The sequence below is a fragment of the Callithrix jacchus genome, chromosome 8, assembly GCF_049354715.1.
Source record: "Callithrix jacchus isolate 240 chromosome 8, calJac240_pri, whole genome shotgun sequence".
In the NCBI taxonomy this organism is placed as follows: Eukaryota; Metazoa; Chordata; class Mammalia; order Primates; family Cebidae; genus Callithrix; species Callithrix jacchus.
The window spans coordinates 20,898,633-20,923,824 of record NC_133509.1 but is presented as its reverse complement, the minus strand read 5'-3'; the positions used below and the strand labels follow the sequence as shown (position 1 = coordinate 20,923,824).

Below are 25,192 nucleotides of genomic sequence, written 5' to 3'. Positions count from 1 at the left end.
GGGAGGCTGAGGTTGCAGTGAGCCAAGATTGCGGCATTGCACTCCATACTAGGCAACAAAAGTGAAACTCCGTCTCACACACACAAAATAATAATAATAATAATAATAATGAAAATGATGGGAGTACTGGAAGCATTAAATGAGTTAATATATGGATAAAAGTTCAAAAAATGACTGGCATATAAGTGTTCAAGAAATGTTAGTTATTAGTATTATGATATATATTTTAAGTTAGAAATCAAGGTACAGAAATGTGTGTATCAGATGCCACCTTTTGTGTAAGAAAGGGGGAAAATAAGAATATCTTTATATTTGATTGTATTTGAATAAATACATCTTAGAAGCACACACAAATTAATAAAAGTGTGGGCTATGGGATGCGGTGGGATGAGGGCAGAGTGAGACATTTCACTGCATGCCTTTTTAGATTGCTGTTATGTTTGAGCCTTGTGAGTGTATGAATGTGTTCCCTCTTTCTGAAATTAAAAATCAGAATACTAATAAGCGTGAGCAATTCTATAAGGTATAGGAATAGGAATAATATTGTAGGTATGGGAATTCATATTATAGGAATAATAATATAGGAAATAATATTATAAGTATAGGACTAAAGGGAGAAGAATGAGAAACAGTTGTCATTTTCCTACTTTGGACCCAAGGGAGACGGACTGTGTCTGATGTCGGATCCCCTTCCGTGGAGACAGGGCTCCAAGCCTGGAAGGGCATACCTCAGGCAGCCAAGACCTTCTGGACGCCCGTAGCCTCTGCTGGGTCTATTTCTAAGCTGCTTCTGTCCTGAATGGGGTCTCCCTAGGGAGAGTGACCCCTGCTCCCCCTCGAGATGGAAATGGGCAAATGGGCAGCAGGTGTCTGTGAGGTGGCCAGCCTGAATCAGACACCTGGGCCTGAAAGCCCCCAGCCCGCTGGTAAGACTGAGATGCAGACCCTGAATCACCACCCAGGGCCAGGAATGACCTTAGCCAAGCGGTTCCTTTATTCAAAGGACACTCACTGAGCACCTTCTGTGTGCTCAGCACTTAGGAGAAGGCAGAGGTGAAGTGGGCACCTCCCTGGAAGGGCTTCATGATAAGAACCCAGACTTAACTGTATCTTCAGAAAGGCAAAATAACGTCTATTTGCTTCTGCAATACTCAAAAGAATGAGCAAAAACACCACTAACTTAGTAAGAAATTGCTCAGCAAAGTGGCTAGATTACATAATAATTAAGAAACAAAAAAAGCATAATTCTATCTTAGCAGAGCAACAAAATATGGAAAAAATTCCATGGTCCCATTCACAGCAGCAATTTAAACAATTCTACAAAGCCATGGTTGTATGCCTATAGTCCCAGCCACTAGGGAGGCTGAGGTGAGAGGATTGCTTACACCCAGGAGTTCAAGGCCAGCCTGGGCAACACAGCAAGATCCCCATCTTTAAATGACTTTTTTTTTTAAATTAAAAAAAAAGGTACAAAATACCTAGACATGATCCTAAAAAGAAATGTGTAGAAGTGATATGAAAAAATGACAAAAACCCAGTAAGTGATAAAGTCTAAAAAACAGAAGACTGCATGAAGGTCCCAAAAAGAGAGACTTAATACTGTAAGATTGTTAATTCTCCTCAAGTTAATAAAAAGCTTTAAGGCAATTTAAATTATTTTTGAAACTTAACCAAAGGATTTTAAATTTCTTTCTTTCTTTTTGAGACCAAGTCTCACTCTGTTGCCCAGGCTGGAGTGCAGTGGTGCCATCTTGGCTCACTGCAACCTCCGCCTCCCAGGTTCAAGTGATTCTTGTGCCTCAGCCTCCCGAGCAGCTGGGACTACAGGTGTGAGCCACCATGCCTAGTTAATTTCTTTTGTATTTTTAGTAGAAATGGGGTTTAACCATGTTGGCTAGGCTGGCCTTGAATTCCTGACCTCACGTGATCTTCCCGGCTCGGCCTCCCAAGTGCTGGGATTACAGGCATGAGCCACTGCGTCCAGCTAGGATTCTAAATTTTATATGAAGGAACAAATAGATAAAATAGATGAGAAGAAAAAATTATTTTTAATTAAAAAGACACAGAGTCTCACCATTTTGCCCAGGCTAATCTCAAACCCCTGGGCTTAAGTGATCCTTCCACCTTGGTCCCCCAAAGTGCTGGGATTTCAGGCCTAAGCCACTATCACCAGCTGCTAAGGAATGTTTGATAAATCAGCATAAGGAAAGGATAACACATTATAGAAATGGCATTAATAAGAGAATATGGTTCTAGTTCAAGAGTCAAAAGAAGGATCAGTAGAATAGACCAGATAGACCTGATGTAGTCCCCGGCATCTGTAGAAATGTAATATTTTATATAACAAAAAAAGCAAACTGATGGACATGAAAGGGGTTTTCAACAATTGGAATCAGAGAAATTGACTAGGGAGGAGGGCAGTGGGCAGGAATCGAGTTAGCGCCTTGCTTCTTGTCTCAGACCAGATACACTTCCTATGGATCACAGAGTTCAATGTGAAAAATTACATCACAAAGGTGAAAACACAGTTGACTGTTTATTCTCACCATAGTAAAGACATAATTATGGAAGAAATGAAAGAAACCATACAATCAAGAGATGCCACTGCCAAAAAAAATTCAAAACTATGTATTTTTTGGAAAGATATTCATGACTTACTATTTATAAGAAAAGCAAATTAAACAACACGAAGTGTTGTTCATTTTGTTTTAGATGATCACAGAGATAGCAAAAAGGAAAGGAAAAGGTCTAGCGTGGTAAGAGTTACCTCTTTCTCTCATCCCTCCTTTTCACCTATTCAGATTTTCCAGAAGTTTCTATAATCAACTCTAAGTAAAGGAGTTTGGACATCAAATAGGAAGCAATGGGAAACACTCAAAATACATCCCGTCTAGGTATTAAAACAAAGCTCTTTGTCTTCTCTGGGATGTATTGTTTCACTTACCCCTTTATGACTCTTCAGTTAAATAACCACATTGTTAATTTTTTAAAATATATTTTATTGCACTTTAGGTTCTGGGGTACATTTGCAGAACATGCAGGATTGTTGCATAGGTACACATATGGCAAAGTAGTTTGCTGCCTCCATCCCGTCACCTGTATCTGGCATTTCTCCCATGTTATCCCTCCCCCATTTTTTTTTTTCCAGAGACAGGGTCTTGTTATGTTGCCCAGGCTGGACTTGAATTCCTGGGTTCATGCAATCCTCTCACCTCAGCCTGCTGAGCAGTTTATTTTAATAGAAGCCCCAACGTGCTTCCTGGGTTCTCCATCTCCCCATCCTAAAGCTGTCCCTGTCTTAATTGCCATGCCGAAAGTGGTATGTATTAGGTCTTCCAGTTTCTAGCTACAAGGCTTTGAGCAAATTACCCTTTCTCTCTGAGTCTTAATTCCCCCACCTGTAGAATGGGAGTAATAATGCTTCCCTCATGGACTATTACAAGCACAAAGACAGGCTGGTGTATGTGAAGGGCTCAGCACAGTGCTACATAGTCATTGGACATTCTGGAGCTGTGAAAGAAGAACAGGCATTACACATGGAAGGGGACATCCCTTGTTGGGTGAACCTGTCAATCTCAGATCTGCCCTGTCCGCTTTCCACTTCACATGGGTCACTATAGCTGCACTGCCTGCTTGGGCCAGGGGAGCATCCTACTTCTGTTGTTCTAGGAAACTGGTAGTTCAAAAATGCAGGAAGCAACAATGTTATGAAATAGGACCAGTGAAGGAGGGCTGGTACCCCCGGCTTGCCTGAATGGTGACCAAAATCTTTCCTCCACCTGTCCCACTTCCATGCAGCAACTCGGCACTTTCACTTTGGCAGAGTGGCAAAAGAACAGCTCTTTTGGAAATTCAAGTGCCTACAGTTAAAAGGATCCATCCATCATTTACACAGCAGTATGAATGAATTTAACCAGATTGGTTTCCTGCTGTCTCCTGGTGACACCGCTGAAAAAACAAGATTTCTGAAACCAGGAGAGGAGATGGGTAATTCCAGAGCCTGGGATATTTGAAGAGAGTGAATGCATTATTCCTATTGACCTCCCCTCCAATGATGTATTGGTTGAGAAGGTGATGTTGGAAGAGGGGAAAGCCTGAAGTCTTGGAGAGGAAGATAGCAGAATAGAAAAGCAGCAAGGAACGCAGTGAGAGGAAGCATGATCTGTTTCACACTCCTGTCTTAGGCCCGCGCCACAACCAAGAATGGAGAAGGGAAAGTTTGTGCTTTTTCTTCTCCACTCTTTTCTACACAGGTACCTGCTCCCAAGGCATACAGCTGGTGTATCCATGGTGGGCAATGTTCTGCTGGATCATGTCACTCATTCAGCAGGTGGCAGGTACGCTGCCACGTGGGTTCCCTGTTTCTCCTGCCATCTTTATGGTGGAGAATGGCAGCACCATTCAGTGGCCACTCCCGGATGCTTCCCTGTCCTCTATGGCTTCAACAGTATTTTTTTATTAAGTCTCCTTGATCCTATCTTCATTTGCTTAAAAAACATACTGAGTACGGGCTGGGCATGGTGGCTGACACCTGTAATCCCAGCACTTTGGGAGGCTGAGGCGGGCGGATCACCTGAGGTCAGGAGTTCATGACCAGTCTGGCCAACATGGGAAAACCCCGTCTCTACTAAAAATACAAAAATTAGCTCAATGTGGCGGCGGGCACCTGTAATCCCAGCTACTTGGGAGGACAAGATAAGAGAATCACTTGAACCCAGGAGGTGGAGGTTGCAGTAAGCCAAGATTGCGCCACTGTACTCCCAACCTGGGAGACAGAGCAAGACTCCATCTCAAAAAAAAAAACCCAAAAAACAAACAAAAAAACCTTACTGAGTACCAACTAGGTCTAGGCATGGGGTGAGGATGTAAAGATGATTAAGGCAGAATGCTGGCTCCTAGAGCTGCCCCAACAGTTCCCACTGCTACTGCCTCTGTTCTTGCCTCAATTATTGCTTCTCTCCTTGAGCATGATGCCTTAAGAGGCCTCCCTGCCTCTGATCTCTCCAGCTCCAATCAGCTCTCCCAAGTGTCACCTGCATGGTATTTCTGAAATATGGTTATCTTCATATGCTGAGGTGATGGCCAGTATGCCTGTTAAGTCCAATCCAAACAGAGACATTTTTTTGGGCATCCTGTGTGTTCTCTGTTATTAAAGAAGATTCAGATTTTGGAGCAAAGTAGATCATTGGGGTAAATTCACTGCCTTTCATGACAATGGTATAGTATTGCGTACTGACAAACATGAACACGATTTGCATTTACATGCCTGTAAATGTTGCAAGAAATAAGAGTTTATCACATACATACTGATTATCAAGATATTTTATTTAAATCTGATCTATTTTCAGTAAATGAAATATCAAGAGATGGAAATACGTAAAATAATTAATTAAAGTCATGTATAAGAAAAAAGATGATTTGATGATTAAGGTAAAAATAACATGGCTGGGGGAGGGGTTAAAAAAATAACATGGCACGTATGAGTTAAGTAACATATGGTGAGAACAAGCAGCTCTTCTATTCAGTCCTGCCAATCTTGAAATACCTCACCAACTCTCACAGCTCTGGCAAAACATAACCACATTGTGAAATATGCCACAGCAGCAACTTGTTACAAAATCCAAAGAGTAAAGTTAATCATTAAATGTTAATAGAATCTGGTGACACAGAAAACAGGCAGTAACTCCTTATGTGACTGAAATAATTCTGATATTCTCAGGCACTTTATAAAAATATGTATCAAGGGAATGTATATGGTGGTTCTAATCTTGGTTACTCATTGACTAGTCATTAAGTAAATAAGTTCCCGCACCCCGAATGGTAGCAGTACTGTTATAGTACTAACTGAATACACCTCAAGTTAATAAATTACAAATTGTGATCCAGTAGAGCAAGAAAAAGAAGGAAATGAAAAGGAAGAAAAAGGAAGATGTGGGAGAAGTAATTTAAGCAAGTGAAATACAGAGAATTTTGGAAGAAGAGGCAAGAACGATCCCTGGACCGACCAAAGCCCGCGAGCCCCTGCATCCCATGCCCATCACCTACGTCCCGCCACCACCATCCCCAAGAGAAAGGCTGAAGGGGATGCTAAAGGAGATAAAGCCAAGGGGAAGGACGAATCATGGAGAAGATCCGCGAGGTTGGCTGCTAAACCTGCTCCTCCAAAGCCAGAGCCGAAGCTGAAAAAGGCCCCTGTAAAGAAGGGAGAGAAGGTACCTAAAGGGGAAAAGGGAAAAGCTGATGCTGACAGGGAGGGGAATAACCCTGCAGAAAATGGAGATGCCGAAACCGACCAGGCACAGAAAGCCAAAGGTGCTGGGGATGCCAAGTGAAGTGTGTGCATTTTTGATAACTGTGTACTTCAGGTGACTGTACAATTTGAAATACTATTTTTTATCAAATTTCATAAAAATGCAGAATTTCATTTTACTTTTTTTTTTTAAGCTATGTTGTTAGCACGCAGAACACTTCATTGTTGTTTTGTGGGGAAGGGGAATATGCCATTAAGAGAATGTCTCCGAAGCTGGATTGATGTGGGGAAAACACCTTTTCCTTCTAGTTTTGAGAAACTTCCTCCTGACGCACAGGAGTAGGGATTCCCTGACTTTTACACACGTGGCCACCTTGGCACAAACGCCTTGTGGTATGGAAAAACGAATTCTTTTTTATGTCCTCTTCTCACTTTCCATCTTTCAATATAGACTTAACTCCCTTAAGTGCAGACATCTCTTGGGACCTGACCCCCAATCATTGGTTACCAGTATGTCAGGCAATCTGGACTTGCCAGTGATGCCACTGAGATGGCACTTTCCAAAACAGCAGTGGTTCCATTTCTGGATTGTGGATCTTCAGATAAATTCTGCCATTTTCATTTCACTTCCTGAAAGTCAGGGTCGACTTGTGAAAAGTTGTTAAACAACATGCTAAATGTGAAATGTCAACCCTCACTCTAAACTTTCCCTGTTCAGAGCATCGGATGAGGACTTCGTTGGGTTTTATAGTGGCTTTCTGATTTTTGGTAGTCCATCGAAAACGGGATTTTGAAAATTGTTGTATACTGTTAACAATTGTCTGCCCATGTCCTGACTGAAATACCATGATTGTTTATGGAAAGTATCTTTAATAAGGCTGGATACAGTTTGGCTTGAAAAAGAAAAGAAATAAAGAGAATTTTTAGATTGAAGGAGCATGCTAGGTTCCAGAATAATTTGATACAAAATGCTCAACACCAAGACAGCTTGGTTAAATTAATACATTTCAAGAATAAAAAACATCTTTAGGCATCAAGACAGAAAAAGCAAGTCAGTTTAGGCCCACGGCTGTCCTAATGAACAGTTGATGATGGAAGACAATGCAGCAGTATCTACAAAATTTTGAAAGAGAGTGCGTCCTAAGAATATTATACCCAGCCAAGATATCATTCAAGTATCAGAGTAACCTAAAGACATTCTCAACACCAAGAGACTGAAGGAATTCAGAACACAGAAGTCCTTTGTGAAAAAAAAAACTGCTTATCACAATATCTATCCAATTAAGAGTTCAGTGAAAATACAAAACTTGGGAAAAGTGATGTTAAAGTAAAAAGACTAGTGCTGAGTCTTATAGTCTTATTGACATGGAACCAAAATTAGAAGGATGGAAGTCAACCATCTTGATCTTTCTTTGCAGAGACTCAGTTACTACCATGTAAAAAAAGAAGTGTTTTATTAAAAACAAACAATATGAAGCAGGGCACAGTGGCTCCTGCCTGTAATCTCAGGACTTTGGGAAGCCAAGGTGGGTGGATCACCTGAATTCAAGACCAGCTTCACCTACATGGTGAAACCCCATCTCTACTAAAAATACAAAAAAAATGGCCAGATACAGTGGCTCATGCCTGTAATCCCAGCACTTTGGAAGCTGAGGTGGATGAATTATGAGGTGTGGAATTCAAGACCAGCCTGGCCAAGATGGTGAAACCTTGTCTCTACTAAAAATACAAAATTAGCTGAGTGTGGTGGCAGGCACCTGTAATTCCAGCTACTTGGGAGGCTGAGGCAGAGAATTGCTTGAATCCAGGAGGCGGAAGTTACAGGGAGCTGAGATCATGCCACTACACTCCAGCCTGGGCAACAGAGCAAGACTCTGTCTCAAAAAAAAAGAAAGAAAACAAATTAGCTAGGCATATTGGCCTGTGCCTATAATCCCAGCTACTTGGGAAGCTGAGGCAGGAGAATCACTTGAACCTGGGAGGCAGAGTTTGCCCTGAGCTGAGATTATACCACTGCACTCCAACCTGGGCAATAGGGTGACTCTGTTTCAAAAAAAAAACAAAAAAAGCAAAAAAATGATATGACTCCAACCTCTTAATGTCTTTTTTTTTTTTTCCTTAATCTTAGAGGGATCTTTTAGGAAAATATTAAGATGAAGACCTATTTCTTTGAAGTTTAGCAAGTCTAATTTTACGTTAGTTTCTTTTTCTTCTGTAAAAGTCAGGAAAAATTAAGTTCAACATTGCTTACATTGCATGCTTACTTAAGATACACTCTAAATTCTAAAGCAACAACTTTCAGAATTCTTTCTGCAACTCAGTGCAGTTGTTAGCTGTGGGCTACCTGAATGTAGAGTAGGAAAGGGGAACCCATTCTGCCATCAGGAAACTCTGCATCCTGTTCTGGCCCAGGCTCAGACAAGCTCTCCCTTTTGGGAAGCTCCTGTTAACTCTGGCCTCTTGTCTTGTTTGTACAAAGGGAACAGTTCTCTCTTCCTCAATAATCTTACAGGAGGGTGTGAGAATTATGAGACGAGCACAGGAAAAACATCTCAAATGGCAGGATAGTGCTCCACTTTGTTAAGAGGAATGGTTAAATGCAACCCTAACCTCGTTGGAAAGAGGTTACCCAGGTACCAAGGGGTCAGGGTGTTTCACTGGAGGCTGGCTTCAAACCTGTCCCCTGCACTTCGGTTTCTGTTCCACTGCCTTCCATACACCTGGAGTATTTTTTTCTTCTTTGCTTTCCCTTACAGTGGCTACTGGACATCTTTTCTAAGACGTATTAAAGGAATATTCTTCTTTCTTCTTATACCAATATGAAACTGGACTTTGCCTTTAGGTAGCCACACATTCATGTTCTTAGTCCATGAGCTTTGGGGAGTATATGACTCAGGCTTAAGCTGATCTGAGCACCCCCTAGCCTGAGCCACCCTTGCATGGAGAGCAATCTGACCCAATCAAAGACACTCCAAGATTTGGCTTGGAATGCTGGGAGAGATTCATACTCCCTCCTTAATATGGGACTGAGGGTGTAGCTTCTGGAGCTGTTGCAATCATCTGGCACCCATGAGGAATAAACCCTTCTGTGAATGGACCAGTCTTGGAAGAAAGCCAGGTCACAAGAAATACAGAGAAAGTACCTCCTGGTGACACAATCTGAATATCTAATTGGTTAGGTCAGAGGCCAGTTTCACCCAACATAAGCTATCAATCTGGCTTTTGCTTAAGCCACTAACTAAAACAGTGTCACTAATTTATAGTTTGTTTTAGAAGCAACTTACAGAGACAAATAAACCTCTTCAAGGTATAGCTCAAATGCTGACTAAAATATCAGGGTTTCCCTGATCCTCTTAGCTAAATACAAGTTTTCCCTTCTTAAAACTGCCACAGCACTTTATCTGAATGTGTCTTCTGGGACCTCTGGGTTCTCACGATAGAGTTACAAGGCTGCACACACATGCAACTTATCCATAGACTGAAACTCTCCACACATCCAAGCTTCAAAGGCAGGCATTCTTTTTCATCTGGGAATAGCTATTATAATGCCAGGCATGAAATAAATGCTCAATAAGTGATTGTTCAATGGCTGTCTGGCTGTGGCTCTATTAACAGTTAGTTTAATTTTATCAGTTAGCTTGTTAATTTCTTTTTTATGAGACAGGGTCTCGCTCTGTTGCCCAGGCTGGAGTGCAATGGCATGATTATGGCTCGCTGCAGCCTCAACTTCTCAGGCTCAAGCAATTTTCCCACCTTATTCCCCCTAGTAGCTGGGACTACAGGTGTGCACCACTATGCCAAAAGCTTGTTAATTTCAAGTCTTGTTAAAAATTGTTCTAAAGACTGGGCACAGTGGCTCACCTATAATTCCAGCACTTTGGGAGGCCCAGGCAGGTGGACTGCCTGAGCTCAGGAGTTTGAGACCAGCCTAGGCAACATAGTAAAACCCCATCTCTACAAAAAAAAAAAAAAAAAAAAAAAATTTGCTGGACATGGCGGTGCATGTCTGTAGTCTCAGCTGTTATACTTGTGGGGCTGAGATGGGGGGGATCACTTGGGCCTGGGAGATCAAGGCTTCAGTAAGCTGTGATCACACCACTGCACTCCAGCCTGGGTGACAGAGTGAGCCCCCGTCCCAGAAAAACAAAACTAAAAAGCCCCAAATTGTTCTAAAATGTTCCTGACCTCCATCACTGAACAGCAAAGGCCACCCCCACAGCTCCAGGAAGAGGAGGAGATTGGCCTTCAGGAGAAATGAGATGAGAGCACTAGCCCTAATCCTGATCTTGGCTGGAGCTGCTTTAAATTCCTTGCTTCTAGCTGGACCCGTGGTGGCTCAAACCTGTAATCCCAGCACTTTGAGAAGCTGAGATGGGTGAAGCCCAGGATTTCAAGAGCAGCGTGGGCAACAAGACAAAAACTCGTCTCTACAAACTAGGAAGGCTAAGGTGGGAGGATCGCTTGAACCTGGGAGGCTGAGTTTGCAGTGAGCCATGACTGTGCCACTGCACTCCAGCCTGGGTGACAGAGCCAGACACTGTCTCAAAAATAAATAAATAAATAAATAAATAAATAAATTCCTTGCATCTTTCTCCAAAACATCAAAAGAGACCAGGAGGAAAATCCCTTTTATCTACATATTATTCTACAAATCTACCTTCGAGGTAAGTTCATAGAAAAACTTGGAAATGGGTCATTTATTGTCCACATCTTTCATCATGTTGCCCAACTCCTGGCAGCAGCCTTTCTTCTGCCCATGTGGTGCTCCTTGCAGGCCAGGAAGCAATCCAAATAACATCATCAATCCCTAATAAAATGCAATTTACCACTGACGTCACAGAGGGCACCACCAAGAGAGCACCAAGCAGGGCTAGATGCCGATCCTTCCAGCTTCTGGTCTTGGGAGCTCTTTCCCCAGCAGTATGATCTCATCACACCTCTTCAACTGGATTAACAGGTCTTTTGTTTCCTCCATTTAATGACAATTCAAGCTCTTTCTGGCTGCAGGCTTTGATGGCCCTCACTCCATCCAGCAAATTTCAGGATCTGACACCCAGCCACAGACAAAACTCAGGTCCGCCTGCAGCCCCAGACCCATACCAAGCTTGGGTGGAAGCACTTCCGAGAACGTCCGGTCAGGCAAGTGCTGGCAGTGTGAGACCGCAGCTGGCTCTGTACCCCTCCCTCTCTGTGGGGTACCTCACCCCGACCTGGACCCATGCCTGAGTCTACCCATGAGGCTCCCTTTTCGTTGATCCAGATTCTTTGCTTCGGTTCTGTTGGATACATACCCCATATATGGTGGCAAATCCCCTCAAATTCTCCAGGAAATGGGGTGAAATACAAATAAGTCTGGAGCCAAAGATACTGATCTCCCTGTTCCCAAACGTGCCCACTTTCATCAGAGTACCAGGCTGCACAGAGAGAATCTGATCCTCCCACCGCTCCTCAGTGCCCATCAGTGGGTTTTCAAAAGAGCCCTCCACAGAGTCCCATTCCCATTTCTTCCACAGGGTGGCCTCTGGTGAGATTAGGTGGTATGAAGGCAGGACAAAGGAGAAAGCCAAGAACACTGAATGTTCTGAATTACAGCATAGAGTCCTGACTCCTCCCAAGCCTGCCACATTTGACCCCAGCTCACCCTTCCAGTGCCTGCCCTCACATCAACCTATTGCAGCTCCTGAGATGCCCCAGGGTCGCTAGTGCCCCTGGCTTGCACGTGCAGTCCCTCCTGTCTGTGGCATTTGTCTTATACATCATACCAAATGTGACAGCCTCTTGGAAGCCGCCTTCCTCAGCGAATCTTGGCAGGGTAAGTGGCCTTTTCTGAGCTCAGCCGCCTTTGTGCCTGCCTGCCTTCTTCCTTCCACAACTGACTGAGCCCAAACCGGATGTCAGCCCTGCGCCAGACAGGGCATGCTGCGGGTGGCAAACAACGCAGAAGACAGTGTGACAAAGGCAATTATCAAAACCCAGTTACAACAGACAGCAAAGTGATGTGGGCTTCTGCACAGAACACTGCCACCTCGTTGTTAATGGCTGATCTGTTTATCAGGCTGTGACCTCAAGGAGGGGCTGTGTCCATTCATATTTCTACCCCAGCCCCTAGCAAAGAACATGCCACACAGTGGGTGTGATATGAACATGAAAGAATGGACTCCACAGGCACGTGGAGTGAATACCAATGGCCCCAGGGAAGCCACCCCAGGGCAGATACCCCAGTCCCAGATTTAAAGCCACCTCTGGTGCTGCTCCCCAGTGTGAGCTCTAAATCAGCTCAGTGTCAAAGATCGAGGTGGCTGCTAACTGACCTGTGAGCAGAGGAAAGTTGTGAGCTCTTATTTATGGCATTGAGGTTTTGTGCAGAAAAAGGAGTCTGTCCAGTAACCACTGATAAATTGTGAAACAATGTGAATTGTGAGTGGGAGCATGGTTTTTAAAGGCCATACACCATGTTCAAGGGACAGGAATCCTACCCTCTTGCTGGCTGAATCTTCCTTGCCCATTGTACCTGACAGAGGGGATAAAAATATGCCACTCCAAAATGTGCCACTTTGGCTTATGATTATTTTGAGCTGCAGGCAAATGAAAACCAACAGATGCAGAGAGTAGCCTTCTAAGAGCTTCTCTTATCTGACTAAAAGCAGAAACTTCTGAGAAACGAGGACTGCCATGAATCTCCTCTCTCAGGGAAGTTTTACAGCCGTGAAAACGGAAAGCTGGCGCCAAGTGGACCCACACAAACAAACCTTACTCCATTGGTTTTCCCATATATTTACCAAATCTCATGTTGAAATGTGACCTCCAGTGTTGGAGGTGGGGCCTAGCGGGAGGTGTTTGGGTCCTGGGGGTGGATCCCTTATGAATGGCTAGGGGCCATCCCATGGTAATGAGTAAATTCTCTGTCTAGTAGTTTATGGGACAGCTGGTTAGTTAAAAGTACCTCCTCCTCTCTTTCCCTCCCTCCCTCCTTCTCTCTCTGGCTCCCGCTCTTGCCATGTGACAGGCCTGTTCCCCCTTCACCTTCTGCCATGAGTAACACCTACCTGCAGCCTCACCTGAAGCCAAGCAGATTTGTGGTGCCATGCTTGTATGGCCTGCAGAATCATGAGCCAAATAAACCTCTTTTCTTTATAAATTACCCAGCCTCAAGCATTCCTTCTAGCAATGCAAAACAGAAACACACCTTCCAACAGTTTGCCACCTTTGGAAGTCCAAAACCCCTTTCTTGTATGCTGTCACTTCTGTAAACATTTCTTTTTCTTTCATTAAGATGCTATTTAAGTTGTTTAACCAATGCTTTCAGTTACTCATCTCTGGATACTCTCATATATATAAGCACAATACCCATGCTAGATGCACATGCTGAAAAGCTCCTGTTTTATTCTTTTTTTTCTTTTGGAGACAGAGTCTTGCTCTGTCACCCAGGCTGGAGTGCAGTGGTATGATCTTGGCTCACTGTAGCCTCTACCTCCAGAGTTCAAGCAATTCCCCTGCCTCAGCCTCCTGAGTAGCTGGGATTTACAGGCGCATGCCACCATGCCTGGCTCATTTTTGTATTTTTGGTAGAAATGGGGTTTTACCGTGTTGGCCAGGCTGGTCTCAAACTCCTCACCTCAGGTGATCTGCCCACCTTGGCTTCCCAAAGCGCTGGGACTATAGGCATGAGCCACCGCACACGGGCTGCTTTTCTCTTGTTAATTTATATCTTGTTAGTCTGATTTACAGGGACCTAGCTGGACATTTAAAATGGGTATAGAAAAAAGGCTTTTTCCATCCCTAATGGGGAGAAATCCACCTCTGACCCCCACAGTAGAGATGGGACTGCTTACAAGCTGACACCCTCTGGGGCTCACGGGGAGCAGTCCTGTTCCATTGCAGGGATTGAGTGTGGGGTGTAAATTGTGCTTTACACAATGCTAGCAGCCCACACTAGCTACAAATACTGAACAATCTGAATGTCAACCTTTACAGGGGAGCAGATAGCACAGACCACAGGACCTATGAAGAGAATCAGCAGCCAAACTGAGCAAGTCTCAGGCCCCATTGAAAAGGGGATCATGTAGGAAACACACACCTCTGTAAATGCCAAGTGTGTTTCTCAGGGAGACTTAAGAACATACAACATTGAGAAAACAAGAACAGGCTGCCAAGAAGCATCCTGAGAATATTAAGCTCTTTTGGCAATTAAAGGAAAAAAGATTGCTGGGGGGAAAAACTCCACAACTCAACAGAGGTGGCAGATAGAAAGATGAGCTGGTGAATCAGAAAACCAATTCGAGGAGCTCTCAGAATCTGGAGGAAAAAGGCAAAGCAACAGAATTAATGAGGAAAAAATTTTTAAAGATGTAAAATATGTTCTTGGAGTTCCAATATCCATATAACAGCAGTAGTAAAAAATTTAAAAATAAACAAATGAAGAGCTGTCAATACATTAAAAAGTAAGGGCCGGCACAGTGACTCACACCTACCACCCAAGCACTTTGGGAGGCCAAGGAGGACAGATCACTTGAGGCCAGAAATTCAAGACCAGCCTGGCCAATATGGCAAAACCCTGTCTCTACTAAAAAGAAAATATAAAAATTATCCAGGTGCAGTGGCGCACTCCTGTAGTCCCAGCTACTTGGGAGGCTGAGGCATGAGAATTGCTTGAGCCTGAGAGGCAAAGTTGCAGTGACCCAAGATCATGCCACTGTATTTCAAGAGTGAGACTCTATCTCAGAACAAAAACAAAAACAAAACATTAAAAAGCAGAATACAATTTCCCTGAGCTGAAGAAAGCCTTGAGTTTTTCAGATCAACAATGGTGATAGAAGATTATTGAAAAAAAGGAAAAAATTTATAAAGGTCTTTAGCAGGCAAGGCATGGGCTCAAGCCTGTAATCCCAGTGCTTTGGGCAGCTAAGGCAGAAGGATAGCTTGAAGCCAGGAGTTTAGACCAGCCTGGGCAATATAGTGAGACCCTATCTCTACACACAATTTTAAAACTTAGCTAGGCATGGTGGCAGGTGCCTGTAATCCTAGCTTCTCGGAGACTGAAGCTGGCAGATCTCTTGAGCCCAGGAGTTTGAGGTTAGAGTGAACTATGATCACACCACTGCATTCCAGCCTGGGCAACAGAGCAAGACCCTATATCTAAACAAACAAATATACAAATGAAAACCACCCAACTATATTTATTAGCCAGGCGTGATGGCAGGTGCCTGTAGTACTGGCTACTTGGGAGGCGGAGGTGGGAGGATTGTTGAGCCCAGGAGTTTGAGGCTGTGGTGAGCTCTGATTATACCACTGCATTCTAGCCTGAGTGACAGAACAAGACCCCATCTCTAAAAAATAAAATAAATAAAAACCCTTAGCAAACAAAAACAGATTACTCACAGAGGAACAAACAGACAATAAGTGGACTTCTCGTCTGTAATACCAGGGACTAGAAATTTATGAAGCAATGTTCATGTATTCTGCGGCGAAAACACTGTGATTGTGACCTCAGAAGTTTGCACCTAGCTAAACTTTCCCTCATATGTAACAGCAAAAGAAGGACATACAAGTTAAGACACTTAAGGTCTCAGAAAGTAAACTCTGAAATATTTTTTTTAATTACTTGATGGAGTATTCCTGCCAAATAGAAAATTAATCACCTTAAATGATTCAAGAAAGGAGAAGAAAAGTTATAGGAAAAATTATCATGAGCAATAAAACCAATTAAAGTCTAAGGTATGCTAACAAGTGGGTTGTAATATGACATAAAACTTCATACCTATTCAGAAAGGATGTTTACAATAGAGAAAAACATCAGAAGGTTGGTAGTAATCTGGAACTAAAAGTTCACGTTATTTCAACTAAATCTGAAAGTGAGAGGGAACAGGGAAGAAGAAAAAGTATGCTAAATGTTTTATTTTCTCTGGAAGAAATTATATTCATATTCTACTCTTTGTGGTAGTGTGTGTGTGCGCGCACACATACACTTTTTTTTTAAGACAGAGTTTCATTCTGCACCCAGGCTGGAGTGCAGTGGCATGATCATGGCTCACTGCATTCTTGAACTGCCAGGCTCAGGTGATCCTCCCCAAGGAATACCTCCACCTCCCGAATAGCTGGGAACAGAGGCATGTGTCACTGTGCCCAACTAATTTTTGTAGAGATGGGGTTTTGCCATATTGCCCAGGCCGGCCTCAAACTCCAGGCTCAAGCAATCCACTGGCCTTGGCCTCCCAAAGTGTTGGGATTACAGATGGGAGCCACCACATCCAGCCTATTTATATGTTTTAATGGGGAATTTACCACTCTATTATTATCATTTAGAGAACTGGTGAAACAGAATGGAAGGCAGGAAAGGTAGAAAGTTTCAATAGAGTGGAGATACACACACAAGCACTGGAACTTACATATATATGCATATATACATTATATGCATATTTGTGTATGTATATATATGTGTGTGTTCTGTACAACAAATAGTTTTTCAACTCTAAGGATTATTGCTAGGAGTATGTGAGTGTTCTGTACAACAAATAGTTTTTCAACTCTAAGGATTATTGCTAGGAGTATGTGAGTGTTCTGTACAACAAATAGTTTTTCAACTCTAAGGATTATTGCTAGGAGTATGTGAGTCCAAGGAATATCCTAGGCCACTAAGAAAATCTTAATATAGTCTTAGATGTAGTACTCGTACAGACTATATAAACTGACCATAGTGCAGAAATTAACAACAAATATGAAACTGCACCATCACTTTCCAGCCTGGGTGACAGAGCGAGAAACCAAACATCACAAACCACTTGAAAATTTTAGAGAACACTCTTCTCTAAAAATTTTCAAGAGAAAAAAAATTATTTTTTGAGTCAGGGTCTGGCTCTGGTGCACAGGTTGGAATGCAGTGGCACCATCACAGCTCACTGCAGGCTCAAACTCTGAGGTTCAAGCAGCCCTCCTGCCTCAACCTCCTGAATAACTAGGACTACAAGCATGTACCACCAACCATGCCTGGCTAATTTTTTCTATTTTTTGTAAAGATGTGTTCTTGCTATGTTGCCCAGGCTGGTCTCGAACTCCCGATCTTAAGAGAACATTTTTTTTAAAAAGACTGAAATGATATTTGAGAAATGATTGACTATGTGAACACTAATAAAGTTACAAAAGTTATAGCATACAGCCAAAGCCATATACAGAGAACTTATGCCTTAAAAAAGTTACTATTAGGCTAGGCACTGTGGCTCATGCCTGTAATCCCAGAACTTTGGGAGGCTGAGGTGGGTGGATCACTTGAGGCCAGGAGTTCAAGATCAGCCTGGTCAACATGGTGAAACCCCATCTTTACTAAAAATATAAAAATTAGCCAGGTGTGGTGGTGGGCATCTGTGGTCCCAGCTTCTGGGGAGGCTGAGGCAGGAGAATCACTTGAACCCAGGAAGCAGAGGTTGCAGTGAGCCAAGATTGCACCACTGCACTCCAGCCTGGGCAACAGAGAGAGACTGTTTAAAAAAAAAAGTTACGGCCGGGTGCAGTGGCTCACGCCTGTAATCCCAACACTTTGGGAGGCCAAGGCGGGCAGATCATGAGCTCAAGAGATGAGAACATCCTGGCCAACATGGTGAAACCCTATCTCTACTAAAAGTACAAAAATTAGCCAGGCATGGTGGCACGTGCCTGTAGTCCCAGCTACTCGGGAGGCTGAGGCGGAAGAATCACTTGAACCCAGAAGGCAGAGGTTGCAGTGAGCCGAGATTGCGCCACTGCACTCCAGCCTGGCGACAGAGCAAGACTCCGTCTCAAATAAAGAAAAAAGTTATTATTACTAAACAATACAGATGGCAAATAAATGAATTAAAAGTTCAAGAAGCTAGAAAATGAATAATGACGAAAGTTGGAAGAAAATGACAAAAGGAAAGTGATCAAACAGAGAAAACGTTAAAATCAGTAAGCAATCTAAGGAAAGACGGAAAGTACAAGGCTTTGAAAAGTCCACCGCACCACAGACATACAACATCAGAAATAAAAGAGGGTATAGTTACAGGCACAGAGGAGATTTTTAAATTATGAAAGATAACTCAGGATAAACTGGAAATTTTTCCAAAATTCTCACACAAGAGCCAGAACAGACAGATAATGCCATGGCAAAAATGGGAAAGGGTCTCAAAAATCTACTACAAAAAAGTCACCAGTTCCCAGATGGTTTTCCAAAAAAACTTTTATAAGCTGAATTTCTTATATTCTTCAAACTGTTCTAGAGCAGAGAAATTATAATAGAACTTTAACATTTACCGAGTATTTAAAACGTGCCAGCCACTGCTAAACAATTTATTATGTATATGTTTAGCATATATTACATGCTAAACAATTTTTCAAAGGAAATAACAATGAGTTGGCCCTCAGTATCTGTACGTTATGCATCGTGGATTCAGCAAACCTTGGATCAATAATATTCAGAAGAAAAAAAAAGTACCACAATAGAAGATTTTAAAATACAGTAAAACAACTCTTTATATAACATTTACATTGACTAGGCATTATAAGTAATCTAGACATGATTTAAAGTATACAGGAGGGGCTGGGTACAGTGGCTACGCCTGTAATCCTAGCACTTAGAGAGGCCTCTGTGGGAGGGCCTCTTGCGCCCAAGAGTTCTCGAGATCAGCCTGGGCAATGTGGTGAAACCCTGTCTCCACAAAAAATTTAAAAATTAGCTGAGCGTGGTGGTGCATGACTGTAGTCTCATATACTCTGGAGGCTGAGGTGGGAGGATTGTTTGAACCCAGGAGACTGAGGCTGCAGTGAGTGAGTGCAGCACTGCACTCCAGCCAGGGCGACAGGGCAAGACCTTGTCTCAAAAAATGAAAATAAAATGAAAAATAAAGTATACGGGAGGATGTGTAGAGGTTATATACAAATACTATGCCATTTTATAACGGAGACTTGAGCATCCATGAATTTGAACCAATCTCCCATGGATCCTGTGGATGGCTGTATTATCATGTTCAAAACATGAAATTTACAAATTCATTAAGAAATTAGTGTAAGGCTGGGCTGGGTGGCTCACGCCTGTAATCCCAGAACGTTGGGAGCCTGAGGCAAGTGGATTACCTGAGGTCAGGTCTCTACTAAAAATACAAAAAAAATTAGCCAGGAATGGTGTTCACCTGTAATCCCAGATACTTGGGAGGCTGAAGCAGGAGAATCGCTCGGACCCAGAGAGGTGGAGGTTGCAGTAAGCGAAGATCACGCCACTGCACTCCAGTCTGAGTGACAGGAAAAGAGCAAGACTCCATCTCAAAAACAACAAAAACCAAAAAATTAAAAAAACTTTTTTTTAATCCAGAAGATACAACCAGAGATAAAGTCAATTTTCCCTAATTTATTGCTTTTTCAATCAAGATCCAACGAATATGAAAGTTTTAAAGCTGCATAAATGGTAAGAGCGAAAGAAAAGCATACATTTCTTTCCTTCAAGGAATTTTCTCCTGAATTCCTTAATTAGTGCCTTGATTTCTCAAAGGAAACAACAACGGGCAAAGGACCTAAATAGGCCATTCACAAGCGAAGAAACACAATGGCTAATAAACAAGTGAGAAGCCACTCAACCTTTACAGTAAGCTAGGAAACAAGGTGGTACCAGCTGTTGAAGAAGAGCTTATTCTGACAGCGAGGGAACTTCATCCTAAAGCAGGAAGCAAACCACTCAGTTCAGCAGCTATGTGGCTTAGCCGTATATAGTTCTGCGTTGTCAAAAACCAGTGGGAAATGCTTTCATTTTGCAAGTGGATCCCTGAGCACCGCCAAGAAGAGCCTTTTATAAACAATCTATTTGTGATGGTCAAAAGTTCACATAGTTATGCTACCTTTTGGGCTAAAAGAGGTAAAATAAGATCTGATCAGACTGCTCCTACCTGCCTATATATTGGTAAACAAACTCAGAAGAACCCTTCAAAACTAGTAACAATAGCTACCTATGGATGGGAAGAGGGAGAAATAGCGGAAATTAGGCAGTTGGGGCTGGAGAGAAAGCTGCTATCTCTGTCTCTGTCTCTGTCTCTCCCTTTATAAATTTTGTTTGTGAACTGTACAAATGTATTACCTATTAAAAAACTGAAACTGAATTCAGATATGCTTAATAAAAATAATTACAACTGGATGTGATTTTTTTTTCTCCTTACAGACATTCTCAGACAGGACTGCCTGTTAATGGTTTCAACTTTTCAGACAGAAACTAACTACCTGCCTTTGATCCCAGAATCCAGCCTTACTGAGATTCCGTGTCAGTGCTCATGGAAAATTCCACTTGACTTTCTAAAGGGCATTTTGGTAACATGTATCAAATGTAGAATTTCCGTCCCCCTACACCCAGCAGTGGCACTTCTAAAAATTTATCCTAACGAAATTACTGGATAAAGATGCGAAGATGATTCTGCAGCATCATGTATTACAAGAGGAAACTTACTATCCTTACGCGTGAGGACTGGCAGCATTAACTGTGCTCATCACCACGGACGCTGCGTATCTACAGACCACATGTTGAGTTGCAAGGCCCCAGAAGCTCCTTGTCCTCACCTATGTGATTCTTTGGATCTTTGCTCCTCTCGCACTTGGATGCACCACCCCACCCTGTGCCGGCGCACTTACCTGGTCAGTGTAGGGGTGCGGTGGTTGGGGTTAGAGCAGAAGATGTTGTTGGTCTTGCGGGTGCCGTCCAGGAACTCACGCACCGACTGGTTGCGCAGCTCTGCCAGGGGCCGGGCCTCGTGCTTGAGGAACCACTGGTGAGCCTCGAAGCACTTGGCGCAGAGGAGCTGCTCGCACTCAAAGCACCAGAAGTCGGCCGACTCTTTGCAGCGGGTGCACACAGCCTGTGCGTCCACGATCTGCCGGTACACCGACAGGCGCCGCTGCAGACTCTCGAAAAAGACGTTATCCAGTGCGGGCGTGTCTGCACCTGTGGGCCAGGGCGCCTGGCAGATAGGGCACTGCATGCCCGATGCCTCCAGGCATCCCGAGCACAGCGTGTGCAGGCAAGGCAGCAGCTTCGGGCACTTGGCTTCGGCCTGGCATTTCTGGCAGCGCAGAAACTGGAACTCCTCCGTAGCTTGCTGGGGGACCAGAGAGGCAGGTGAGGCCCGGAGAAGTCCCAGGAGCCCCCACCCGCCGGCCAACCACTCTTACAGCTGGAGCCTGGAGTTGGACCTCATATTCCATTCCAGCCAGTCCTTGGATGATGCAAAACCCTGGCTTATCAGCACCCCAGTGCTCCTCCCATTTACTCAGGCCATCCAGCTCTCACTGCACCATTTATTGAGCATCTACTTCTCATCAGACACAGTACTAGGCCCTGAGGTACAAGAAGAGGTATAGGATACATTCTGCCTTCAAGGAATTCCGTTTGGAGGGCAGATACACTGGTACCAACCTCATGTAAATTGCTTCATGCACAGTTTGGGGGTTCATCAGAGGTAAGCATGGAACAACCATATGATGCAGCAAACCAAAAGATCAAAAAACAAGGACCCAAACAGATACTTGTACACCAAAGTCTATAGCAACATTATTCGCATCAGTCAAAATGTGGAAACAATCTAAGTATCCATCAGTAGATGAATAGATAAACAAAATGTGGTCTGCACTATATAATGGAATATTATTCAGCATTAAAAAATGAAATTCTGATACATGCTACAATATAGATGGGCTTCAATGACATTATACTATGTGAAATAAGCCAGAAACAAAAGGACAAATACTGTATGATTCTGAGGCAGGAGAATAGGGTCTGGAGGCAGGGAACCTAAGGCGGATTCCCGCTGACTTCCTAAACTCCATCGCTCCATGCCTAAGTAACAAAAGGACCAGAGGCTACAAAACCACCCCCTTTCCTTAGGGGCAGATGGAAAATGGAAAGCAGCTCTGATTGGTTGCATAAAGCTCTATGCAACCAGTCAGACATTTGCATAGGAGTGTAATCTTTGTAACTTCACTTCAGCCTCTGATTGGTTGTGGAAAGAAACCCAACCAGAGTGATTGAGGACCACCACTTCATTTACATGGTGTGAACACCCAGTGGCCAATGGAAAACCTTTAGGGGGTAGTTGGAACCCAGAAGATTCTGCATCTGGGGCCCTTGAGCCCTGCTTCAGCCGCTCCCACCCTGTGGAGGGTACTTTCATTTTCAGTAAATCTCTGCTTTCATTGCTTCATTCTTTCCTTGCTTTGCTGTGCATTTTGACCAGTTCTTTGTTCAAAACGCCAAGAACCTGAACAACTTGCAGTCAAGAGCCTCTACTGTGACAATTCCACTTATATGAAATATCTAAAATAGGTAAATTCACAGGGACAGAAGGCAGAACAGAAGTTTTCCAAGGGCTAAGGGAAGGGGGAAATGAGGAGCCATTGCTTTGCTGGGACTCAGGACACACCACTTCAAAATATGACTGCAGGAGGCCAGGATATGCCACCCCTGAAATATACTTCGTTGGCATATTTTAAGCTGGTTATTCTGAGGAACTTGCTGATGCAGGAATACCTCTGAAAAGCTTTCCTTTTGTAAAAAAGAAAGACATTTACATCTTAAAATCTACATTAGTAAAATGATCTATATTAGAAGAGGGTGGCTCCAGACATTTTTTATTTTCTAAGAATTTTTTTATTGTATTTTAGATTTTGGGGTACATGTGAAGAACATGCAAGATTTTTGCATAGGAACACACATGGCAGTGTGATTACAGGGAGGGGAGCATCACACACTGGGGTCTGTGGGGGGGGTGGAAATAGGGGAGGGACAGCGGGGTGTGGGAAGTTGGGGAGAGATAGCATGCGGAGAAATGCCAGATATAGGTGATGGGGAGGAAGGCAGCAAATCTAAGAACTTTTTATCTGCAGGCCGGGCACAGTGGCTCATGCCTGTAATCCCCGCACTTTGGGAGGCCGAGGCGGGTGGATCACAAGGTCAAGAGATCGAGACCATCCTGGTCAACATGGTGAAACCCCGTCTCTACTAAAAATACAAAAAATTAGCTGGATATGGTGGCGTGTGCCTGTAATCCCAGCTACTCAGGAGGCTGAGGCAGGAGAATTGCCTGAACCCAGGAGGCGGAGGATGCGGTGAGCTGAGATCGCACCATTGCACTCCAGCCTGGGTAACAAGAGCGAAACTCCGAAACTCCATCTCAAAAAAAAAAAAAAAAGAATTTTTATCTGCGTAACAAGACAACCTCTATTTACCAAGCAGCTCCTCCCCTCCCCCTCCCATAACTTATATCATCACCACCACCCAGAAGCTCCAAGCTCCTGTGGTTTCTGCAGCTCAGGATGTTACCTAGACTTCAGTCATCTGACCCTTCTTTGAGTCTCGTACTTCTGGGGACTCCTGCGTATACATAGGTAATTAAATATTGGTTTTTCCTTGTTAATCTTTTTTATGACCATTTAATTCATAGCCCAGCCAAGGAAACTAGAAGGGTGGAGGGAAGCCATTTTTTCCTCTCCTATGGTTTAAAGGGTACAGAGTTTCTGGAGTAATGAAAAAGCTCTGGAAATGGTGGTGATGGTTACACAATATTGTAAATTCTTACAGCCACTGAATTGTACACTTAGAAATGGTATACACAGAAACTTATGCATTAGGTATATTTTACCACAATTTTTAAAATACAAAAACAGCCAGGGTGTGGTGGCTCACACCTGTAATCCCAGCACTTTGGGAGGCCAAGAGGGGCAGATCACGAAGTCAGGTCAGAACCAGTCTGGCCAATATAGTGAAACCCCGTCTCTATTAAAAATACAAAACGTTAGCCGGGTATGGTGGTGCGCGCCTGTAATCCCAGCTACTTGGGAGGCTGAGGCAGGAGAATTGCTTGAACCCAGGAGGAGGAGGTTGCAGTGTGCAGAGATCATCCCGTTGCACTCCAGACCTGGCTACAGTGCTGGACTCCGTCTCAAAAAAACAAAAACAAACAAACAAAAACAAACTCAAAGTGCTTAATAACGTACCTGGCACATTCGAAGTGTTCATAAAAGTTAGCTAGCATTGTTAAGTAATACTAAGTTGTAATAATGCTAACAAAAGTTACTGTAATACGGTTTCCTCTGAGCTTTCACGAAGGGGAGCGACAGGGCCTGGAAGGCAGCAGAGGGAGAAACCCAAGTAGTTCCTTTGGGAGTGGGGGTGGGAGGTGGGCAGGAAAGACCTGCCAAGAGAAGGGTTCAAGAGGCTTCCGTAAGCAGAAAGCACATAAGCTGGGAGGCCTTGGCAAAGATACCTCTTCAGTGTGGGCCACAGTGTCTCCCCTCGGATCTGCGAAGTCGGTTTTAGTTTTGCTGTGATGGGACATGCTCCTGGCTCCAGACCTGCGCAACAGGGCTACTACCTCCATCCTCCCTAATCTGTGGTCCGGCATCTGAGGCAACAGGGTCGAGGCAGGGCTCCAGGGTGGGCGTGAGGGCCCAGTCCCGGAGGCCACAGACCCTTCTTGCCCAACTACTCAGTGGAGAACCGCAACCCAGCGAGACCCCCCCGCCAACTCCTCCGGGTCCCCTTTTCTACTCTATCCTATCCTCCCTTCCCTGCCCCAGCCGAGAGGGGCAGACCCCAGTGTCTGGTCTTCCTGCTTTGTGTCACTCTCTAGGGTACTTGACCCAAGTCCTTCGTTAGAACCTCTCTCTTCCGCCCTCTCCCCACCACAGCAAACCAACAAAGCCTAACCCCATCGTTCCCTAACCCAATAGTACCTCTGCAGGGCTGTGGCTGGGGCTGGGCTGGCGGCCTTCAGAGGGGGTGTCGGGGGGAGGCATGGTGGGCGCGTGGGGCCGGGCGGTGTCCTGCTGGGGCCCCGGAGATCGGGCGGGTGCAGGCTCCTGCTGCATGGACCCCAGCTTAGTTTCGATTCTCGGTTTAGATCTTGGAGGGCGGGAGGAGAAGCTGAAAGGGAGACGTGAGCCAGATGGCAGATCCCCTAGAGC

The 25,192-nt window shown here is 44.0% G+C and overlaps 2 protein-coding genes across 12 annotated transcripts in view; one reads left to right on the top strand and one right to left on the bottom strand.

Annotated features, from left to right (window-relative positions):
• Window positions 1-25,192, bottom strand: part of PML (PML nuclear body scaffold) — a 53,060-nt gene extending 27,868 nt beyond the window's left edge. For all 11 annotated transcript variants that reach the window (XR_013520819.1, XR_013520820.1, XM_002753319.5 and 8 more), the window contains exons 1-2: window positions 24,962-25,192; window positions 20,867-21,330 (exon numbers count right to left, since the gene is read on the bottom strand). Coding sequence is in view for 9 of the 11 variants with exons in the window: in XM_002753319.5 (XP_002753365.2) it covers window positions 20,867-21,330; window positions 24,962-25,096 (599 nt within the window). In the remaining 2 variants the exon portion in view is untranslated. The remainder of the gene's footprint in view (window positions 1-20,866; window positions 21,331-24,961) is intronic.
• On the top strand, window positions 3,308-6,462 carry LOC108593588 (uncharacterized). Its single transcript, XM_078335929.1, has 4 exons — window positions 3,308-3,319; window positions 3,405-3,555; window positions 4,254-4,337; window positions 5,965-6,462. The coding sequence occupies exons 1-4, from the start codon at window positions 3,308-3,310 to the stop codon at window positions 6,330-6,332; spliced, it is 615 nt and encodes a 204-aa protein (XP_078192055.1). The 3' UTR covers window positions 6,333-6,462.

Coding starts and splice junctions, on each gene's coding strand:
- LOC108593588 (XM_078335929.1), top strand. Junction 3,556..4,253: donor CATGGAAGGGGACATCCCTT/GTTGGGTGAACC, acceptor TTTTCTACACAG/GTACCTGCTCCCAAGGCATA. Junction 4,338..5,964: donor ACTCATTCAGCAGGTGGCAG/GTACGCTGCCAC, acceptor AGTGAAATACAG/AGAATTTTGGAAGAAGAGGC.